General features: G+C 44.8%; 1 protein-coding gene across 1 annotated transcript in view; it reads right to left on the reverse strand.

Annotated features, from left to right (window-relative positions):
- The window catches only part of arhgap23a (Rho GTPase activating protein 23a), a 67,463-nt gene extending 58,346 nt beyond the window's left edge, over window positions 1-9,117 (reverse strand). Inside the window, exon 1 of the mRNA XM_085156320.1 lies at window positions 8,665-9,117. Within this exon, the coding sequence (XP_085012446.1) occupies window positions 8,665-8,673 (9 nt within the window). The 5' untranslated portion in view covers window positions 8,674-9,117. The remainder of the gene's footprint in view (window positions 1-8,664) is intronic.
- Between the last annotated feature and the right edge of the window lie 247 nt (window positions 9,118-9,364).

Raw genomic sequence — 9,364 nt, forward strand, 5'->3', positions numbered from 1 at the left:
TTCATTTGTGCTTTTGGATTTTGTAGCCGTTTTGCAGCAATTGGTTTCCATTTATTTCTGCATGCTTAAAGAGATTGACAGCTATGCCATTCATCCACATAAATGAATGTGACATCATTTGTAAGTGGTAACGGGGTTTACAGGAAGGGTAACAGGGAAAGTGTTAGTAATGTTTTTATTAATATGGATAAGCATATATAGACTAAGATTGTGCAATGGTCATATTTCAGTTCCCAAAAGTTGCAAGCTATTCCCTTTTCTCTGCTCATTTCCTGTCATTCTGCACTGTGCTTGTCGAAAAATAATAAACAGCCATTTTCCCAAATGAACTTCAACTCTGGGAGAAACATTGTTGCCCTTCTTCACATCAGAATTTAGTCTGCTTCACACTTGTTCTCACTATTAACCTGCTCAATTTGAATTCACTATTAGACGGACCAAGTAGGTAACATCACAGGTACTTTGGGAACTAGGTGCTAGGGATGGAGCGTAGTCATGACTGTTGAATTACCAGTTCATTTGATGCCCTTCTGTCAGGTAATGCCCAGAAAGCTTTAGGGAGCAGAGGGAACAACAGCTTGGCACATTGAAAGCTCATTGTTTTGTTTTGGTTTTTGTAGCTATGGTCAGTAACGAACCTCCTTGATATTATAACATAGCATATACTCTTTTCCTTGTTTCTCTATTGACCTGTAGACCTCCCTCACCCATCTCTACATTTCACTGTAATCCCCGCTCGCTCTTGCAGCTGCCTCGCTCATTCCTCTATAAACAACTAAAGGCCTGTGGGCACCCAATCTGCAAAGGTAGAGACAGGTTAGGCTCATAGCTTTTGTTGCTGGAGCGGACATTGAGCTGGGTGTAGGATGGAGCGAGTGACTCATTGCAGACACACACACACATGCAAGCCACACACTGCCACAAGCCTGGGGTTTACACTGGACATGCTGATACGCCTTATCCTATAGTGCACGATCCAGTTTCCACCGCAAAAAGAATCCTTTGTATCAAAGATAGAGGTTTATGGGTTTTTATGCGTATAAGCCTTTTGTAAAGAGAGTTTAAGTCCCATCTTCCTGTACAAGCTTATACATTATCTCATCTCCACTCATGAACTGCTGGGCCTCAACTTCTTGGAGTTTTCTTTTTGATACAGAAGCAGGCCTTAACATGGAGACAGCTGATAAGAACAGCCATGCGGGAGTGTTTGAGATAAAGGAACAAAGAGAAGGAAATGCCCAGAGTCTAACAAGAAGACTAATCGATGTTCAGGTGTTAGTGTCAGTACACACGAGTGGAGAATTAGCATCCTGAGATCGCCAGTGTGTCTCCCCATCAATTTATTCCTCAAAGTTCCAGACAAATACAGAAGACAACAAGGGCTGAATAGCTTCCAGGGGTTTCCACTATTTCTATAAATGGCCACTGTTACTATAAATGCTTGGCACACATTCTTCAAAAGGACAACCTCTTCTTTTCCCTTAAATCTCTTCGGAGAGACAGAGAAATAAAATAAACAGACACTCATGGTTCCAGTAGCAAAGCACGGAGTTTCCTTCCTGCTGGCTGAATGTGTCTGCTGCGTCTTTACCTTTCACAGATCTTTTTCCTCTCTCTCATATCACTTCCTGTGGCATGAGGGAAAACAATGGCAATGAGCTCGGACGATGAGATATGTTTTCCAGTCACATTCGGGAATCGGTGAGTGCAATATCATTCAACATGTTTGCATCAGATTTCTCTGCTGGTTACCGATGAATCAGTAGCATCCAGAAATAACTCGTATATTAATAGAATGACATAAGCTCCAGATCCAGAGGCAAATGTTTGTTCCTTATTTTCATACCTTTAAAAAGTCCTGTAACTTAACATCACATGGTCACATCCTTAGACTTTAGTATTTTGGGCATCTTAGGACGACTATTTCCTTCTCCTAAAACATTTGGGGGATTAAAGTGTGTTTTGTCTTTGGATCTGAGTCTTTGAAGTTAATCCTCTGCCTTCACAGAAGCACTTATTACAAAAAGATGGAGCAAGGTTTACCATAAATAACTCAGTTCAGAATAATCAAGCACCCCCAAGGTCTTCATAACTTATAATCTACAACATAAACATCATCAGACTTTCTGAAGCAGCAAGAAAAATCGTCTCAAGGACCTTACGGCCATGACAGATCTGCTTTGTGGTGCACATAAAGCCACACCTCTTGCAGTATATACAGTAAACTGAATAATCCCGTACGCCTGAAGGGATCATACCCTAATCCCAGCATTTCTCTGGCCTTAAAACTCAGAGATAAGTTTGTCTAGACATGGCCTTAAAGGAGGGTGTTCTCATTTTGGAGGAGACGTGAGACCACACAAGAGAAACGTTTTGACAGATTTCTAACCTTCAGAGAGGTCACCACTTTTTTAATATAAACAACTATAAGTGCTTAAAACAGTTGGATCGCATGCGTTAAATGCTTTTGTCACGTGTCTGAACTAAAGCCATAGACTGAGATAAAAGGAGTGGATTTGCTCACTTGTAAAATCTTTGAATTCAAAAGGTTAGTCAGCGCTGTTTTCCAAAACACAGATCACTAATAAAGACGTTGATCTACAAGTATTAACCATAAATCTGAGAATGAGGGCAGTGCTTTTTATAACAAACCGAGATGTGACGCTTTTTTACTGCAGTGTTTAATGGCCAAGACAGAGAGGATTATATACTTTGCTCGTGGAATTAATGTAAATGTGCACCATCATCATTGTTAATAACAAAATAAGCAAACATCGCCTTATTCTAGGTTGGATTCTGTAAAAGGATAACCATCTGTTCCTTTGCTGCTCACCACAGAGATTTCCCTAAATAGATAATCCTCGCTCCCAACCCTGAAAGATAGAAACTGAGCCACAGTGGCATCTGGATGCCACAAGGGGGCTCCATACCTACAAGAGATGGTGAGATACAGTGTGAGGGTGGAGAATAAAAACAAAATTAGGTCCTTGCATGTGTCTCAGATGAGTTTTTCATTTTATTCCCATCTATGGGGTTTCATGTGATTTAAAGTGATGACAAGGATTTTAATGAGCCCTAAAAATGGAAAGAAATATGTGGCCATGTGAGAAACGGGGAAGGGAACAGTTTATTCTGGACACGAGAGCCACAAAATACAACAAGAGAGTCTGAACTCATGATGTGATAGAGTTGGGTCATTGCGGTGAATGAAGGAAAAGTTGGACAGTACAAAGGAGAATAGGCCAAGAGGTCAGCGGGTCATGAAGCTCAGTTCATTACTGATATGCTGCCGTGGCGCCCAGTAACTTTAGAGCATCCATTTAGCTTGTTAGATGATCAAAGTAACGAAACAGCAGCTGTTCATTACAGACTTACATTACATCCTCGTGCAGCACCTCAACCACTGAAGTCAGCTGCTCTGAGACTCAAGGATGACAGAGCAGGAGTGGGAATAGATAGGGAGTCGAAAACATGTCAAACTGATAACTGAGCACGCCAAACAGGCCCATTAGGTTAAATTGGACTCAAATGGCTTCCTAATTGGACGGTCTCCCAATGCAACCGATAAACCTCATTCTTCTGTTTTGGCTGGTTTATCCCTGCTCAGCTGCTCTCGTCCCGTGTCATCATCCTGCCGTTCCCTGACGTGGGCTGGACTGATGCAAAGTGCTGCTGACAGGAAGGGCTTTAGCCACACTGGCTAACCTCTGACCCCTGCGGGAGAACGCCCCCCCCCTCCGCTCCTGCCATCTGCATTCATTGCTTGCCACTTAAGTGCATTGAGGTTGAGGTCCTAAGCTGAGCGGGAGATGTTTACTTGCTGGAGATGGGTGTCCTACTTTCTTTCACGGGACAATCTGTGCATTGTTTGCCTGCTGGCCTCGAAACAGTTGGTTATCTCCAGCCTTAAAAATTCAACTGAATTAAGAACACGGGACCTGTGCTAAGATACTCCACATGCACAAACAGCTCTTTATACCTGACGTGAACATGATATTTACAATATGTTTAAATGCATTTCTGCATTTTAAATATCTTAAAAATGAGTTGAAAGGATTTCTGTGGAAAAATAGAGCCTACAGAATAGATCCAAATCTACAGTTTTCTCTTTGAAAAATCAACGAGCCGGTTCTTCTAGACTCCCTCGGAACAAGTTAATTTCTTTTGTATATTTAATCAAATTGTGCGAAATCTTACCTTCATGTTATGTTAAAATTACTGAGCTACATTTCGCAGTATAGACACAGAGGTGGGTCAAAAGCTCACACTTCTTCCAAGATGTTGGATGCCTAAAGGAAAAAGGCTAACAGTATGCTATTATGCACACATTTCATCATATTCAGGCTCAAAGGAAAGTTATAGAAAAAATCATGCTGGAAAAAAATCCAAATTTAAGCTTCGGATGGTGACGCTTAATGTTGATTTAAAATGGGTTTGGTGGCCGGCTTCTGTACATAAAAATTTACAAGAGATTGAAAACGCTGGAAATGATAAAACGCCTTCTGTTTGTCTCTTTTGACTTCGGTCTATAGAGTTTCTTTTACTATGACAGCAATGTTTTTCATAGCTTTGATAAATATACTACGGCCACCCACCCATCAATTGATTTTCTTAATCACTTATCCAATTCAGGGTCATGGGTGGGCGGGGGATGGATCTTAATCCAGCTGGCTGCCAGTCTTTTGCAGAGCTAACAATGAGAGCAGACCATTGTGCTGCTCCACATATAACTAACTGAAGCTGACTACAGGTTCTGAGAGGTCCTAGTTTATTTTTTTCCTTTTATAGATTTGGTTGATTTTACATGAAATTGAAGCCCGCATGAAAAGTATTACACTGATAAGCATGTAGTAGTACTAGAGCCTTCTTGCTGCTGCAGAGACTGTCTGCAAGGAACTATGTACCTCTGTGACCTCTGCTTTCCTACAGCAGTGTGGATATATGTCATTGTAACTCCCCTCCACTCAGTGTTACAGAACTCATACTGAGACCAGAGAAGCTACAAAAGCTCTAAACACGGGTAAATATATCAATATAAACACTGAATGACTGTAGCATTAATCATCTTAGCAGAATGCAAAAACGCTGCTGGGAAATTCTGGGTCTTTGACGCTACTTCAACACAGAAAACATGGCCAGCTGTAACAAGCATCCATAAGAGGATCTGTCGCCAGACAGAGGTCCCGACTCCTTGCTCTGATAGGTCAGGGTAGGTCGGAGCTGTTTTTGTGGCCGTGGTTTTAATATCACGTCTGATTACTGCAAGCAGGTATGTGACTGTTCGATTTCAGTTTGGATGAAAACGCACATTCAAAGTTTATCTTTAACAGTCTCTCACTGTCTGCTGCCCCGCGGTGAGAAATTCTTCAGAGTACAAAGACTGAAGGGCTGTAGACAGGAGGCCTCGGGGTGCCACGGGTGGGACATCAGATTAGACCACCTGTTCTACCATGAAGCACACACACACTCCTTCTTTTTCTTTATCCATTCCTCTCACACATTTGTCTTTTACATTCTCTCTCACTATCTCATTTGTAACCTAATAAGACCCTTTCTTCCCTAACACGCACACACACAGGCACCCACACTTTCACTCTCATAAAATATCTCCCTCCGCGGCTGCTTCGCCCTGAGCTAATTCTGACTGCATTCCATTTCAGTCACATCTATGGGAAACAGACAAAGCAATTTGCCAGATAACTCTGGCTGACAGCCACAGGAACTTACACACACACACACACATAGATATATATATGCACACATATACACACTAAAGTTAGACATGTCGCCCAGCCTCCTTTACTGAGCCTCCAGGGAGCTGTACTCAGACAGCAGCACAAACACAACAGCGTCACCCCTGTCCACATGAATGCGCCTCATCCAGTTGTATCAGGGATTCCCTCTGATGTAGTGACACACTTTTAAATGTATCTATCGTGCTCTGCCTTATTTTCTGTCATACACAAACAGCTGCAGTTGTGGTTGCTCATATTAAGTTTCACATAATGAGTTCAACATTTGTGCAAGTAGTGCCGGTGAGCCAAAAGTATGATTTTTTTTTTTTTTTTGGGGGGGGGGGGGGGGGTTCATCTCTTGGATTTGAATGATAAAAAAAAGATAGTGGGTATCCTTAATACAACCATGTCAGGCACACAACTAAGACCGCCTGCTGCACCGAGAGTTAGTTTGCAAGATGCAGACAATCAGAAGGGAGTTGGCGTAAAAGGAGACAAGCTGAAACAACTTGTTTTAGAGAGCGGAAGAAGTGTGGGGGAGTGCACCAAGGCCTAATATAAGATAAATAAGGTTTAATATAAACTGTAAATCCTGCAAATTTACTCCAGTGGAGTCCAAGGACGTTACAGTAGAAAGAGTGATGTGGTTCTTCGTGATGGATGCGGTCATGCAACTCCATCTCCGGCCCTTCGAGTTCGCACGCCAGCAGTCACCACAAGCCCTGCCCATGTCTCCCTTAATGACTATTGATCACAAAGCACTAATGACCCACGCTGATTTGCAGTTAGTCTAATAGTTTAATCATCCTCATGGAAAGAGGTGCTCTGAACTAAGAACATTTATAAGCCTATAAAACCAGAGAGTGCAGTGAGGATGAGGATCGTGGCAACACTCGGACACAGAAGAATGCATCGCAGACGGACTCTGAGAGTAAGAGGTGTCCCGCTGCTGCCCTGGATTCTCTCTCACAGGCACTTTATCTCACAAGCCTTTTTCCTGTCCCACACTGAGCCTCTGCCCTCCTTATCACTGTGAATGTACACGCGTGTCCTTCAATAGACAGCTACAAACAGAAAGAAGGACAAAAGCGTGTGACGATGCCGTGTAAACTTCGCAAGCCTTTCGATGACTGCAGTACAGCCTGCATGCCTCTTTTGCATCCACACAGTGATATTAGTGCATGCTGAGGCTTCCAACTCTCACTGTATCTCTAAACGTTTCACAGACTTAGACTGTACACCAAGAACCATCTCGTGGCTTTACTGTAAACACACCCAGGAAACAAACAGAATAAAAACAGCAGATAATGCTTCACAGTCACGTGAACAGGAAAGTGCTACTGTATAATCATACATTACATCACAATATAGTACCATCTATTAAAATGACACTGACCCAGCTTTAGCACTGCACCAAGGCCACGCCGTGTCAGCATTTCACAGCACTGCGGAGTCTTATAAATAGTTTTTGTTTCCTGCGATCTATACTGCACAGTAAGTGACACCATTCTCTTTTTTTGTCATTGTTGTTGCAAAGATAAACCGATACTTTTCATGAGAATGTGTGTGTAACACTTGGTTAATAAGTCATACGTGACATTTTTAGCTCCTCCAAACACATCGTGAGCTCTCTGTTACTACCTGAAGTTTGCTGCTTGGGTTGCTAGCTTATACCCCTGCCTCTAAGTATATCTCCACCCACAATAACAAAGACACTCGGACTGTCTGGCTAGCAGCAGTCATGACATCATCCCTGCTGTACCAAGGGGGCTAACATCACCCCAACCTGAGCAGGCGGACACATACAGGACAGGCATGCCCCCCACCCATGGACAGCATGAATAATTAACCCCGAGGCAAGGGCTGGGCTTTGGGTGTGTCACCTATTTACGTCCGTAATCCCTCGTCTTCTTCATCGCAAACCTGATGCTCACCAGATCCCCTCTCAGGAGAAGAGAGGACGCAAAGCAACAGAGTGAGACAGGGGGAGGGTGGACACGGGGGATGAGGTAATCAATGAGCAGGAGACACATTTGAGGGCAATGGAGGGGAGATGCGAGAGGGAGGGAGACTTGATTGGTGTTGCTTCTTGTCTCTGCTCCTCTAAACCATCCATCATTTTGCTAAACTACCAGCAGCTGCTCGCCTCCACCGTGGAGACAACACCAAGAGACAGCTGCAGCAATCAGCCTGCAAACAGAGCTCTGAGAAACAGGTCATAAAATACACCAAAGCAGTCACAAACACTGTCTGTTTAGGGCACAAGAGAGGGACATTCGACATGCATCAAGTTACAGCGTTGAGTAAACACGTGGCGCAGGCGACGAGACCTATTGCAAAGGCTGTGGCATGAGTACACAATATTTCGGCTTGCCTCGGTGTCTATCAGTAACGCTCTGGATGTGAACACTGTTGCGCGACATCCCATCCCCTTACTCCTTCCTGTCTGACTCCAGGTGAAGGTGCCACTCGCTTCACGACATGTTATCCTGTAAAAATCAGCCACACCCCTGTTTTCATTCTGTTCTTTTGCTCATCTCCAAAGTGTTCACCTGAGATATGAGCCGGTGATGTTTTGAACTGTGTCATCTCTCCAGAGGCCTGCCACTTGCCGGTGGCGACACCTTTGCCGGCCCGGCCTGTCCCCCCCCCTCCCCACCCACTCAGAGTGAAAACCAGCTCGCCGGGGGTGAATCAGAAAACGCGCACCGTGGGTTCGGCAGCATGCTGTGCAGTTTGTTTTTGCCTCGAGGGAATGAAAACAGTTGTGATGCATGTTATGAATAAACCAGGAGCGGCTGCTGCGTCTGCGCTGCGTGCTTTGTGTCAGAGAGGTGTGGATATGTGGAGCACATTAAAGGTGGTGTTCCCCTTCACTTCCCCTTCACTTCCTTCCCTCCCCTCCCCTCCTCCTCATCTCCATCCTCACCTGGTCCATGATTTCAACGAGTCTCCTCCCTCCTCCTCTTCCCAGTCATGGCACAAGATCACCGGCTGCCTGCCTTCTCTCTTTTCTTTTCCTGGTTTAGTATTCCCAGCAGAAATGCAGTCCTGCTCTCGTCACACAGGCGAGGCAGCCTGGCAGCCGAGCGCTGCTGCTGCTGCTGCTTCGCCTCTCCACACAGGCATGACTCTGTCTCTGAGTGTGACAGCCTGAAACATCCAGCTAGACACTCATCTTTTGTCCTTGTCTCTGTTTCCTCTTCTTCCCCTGCCGCTCTGGGTGACAGCTAGAGGGGAAACAGTGTGCACGTCCAATTCTCGCCTCTCTGCTTGATGGCCACACAGAAGGAAGAGACTCCCGCTCTCCGCTTTCGTTCTCTTTCACTCGTTCCCTGTGTACGCTGGCCTCGCCTCCTTTCCCTCCCTCTCCCTCCCTCTCTCTGTCTCCCCTTCCCTCCTCTCCTTCCATCTCCCCTCCCCCTCCTGCTGCAGCTGAAGAGAACCAGAACAGCAAATGAGCGAGAAGAAGCAGCCGATAGAGGAAGGCGGAAGGCTTGAGATTGGCTGCCGGGAGCTCATGTGACTCCTAGCAGAGGACCCTCTACCAGCTGTCCAGCTCATGCTTCCCTGCAAACCTCTGTTGCCATTGACAACAGCTGCCCATGCAGCTCACCAACCACAGAACC

The sequence above is a fragment of the Neolamprologus multifasciatus genome, chromosome 4, assembly GCF_963576455.1.
Source record: "Neolamprologus multifasciatus chromosome 4, fNeoMul1.2, whole genome shotgun sequence".
Taxonomy (NCBI): Eukaryota; Metazoa; Chordata; class Actinopteri; order Cichliformes; family Cichlidae; genus Neolamprologus; species Neolamprologus multifasciatus.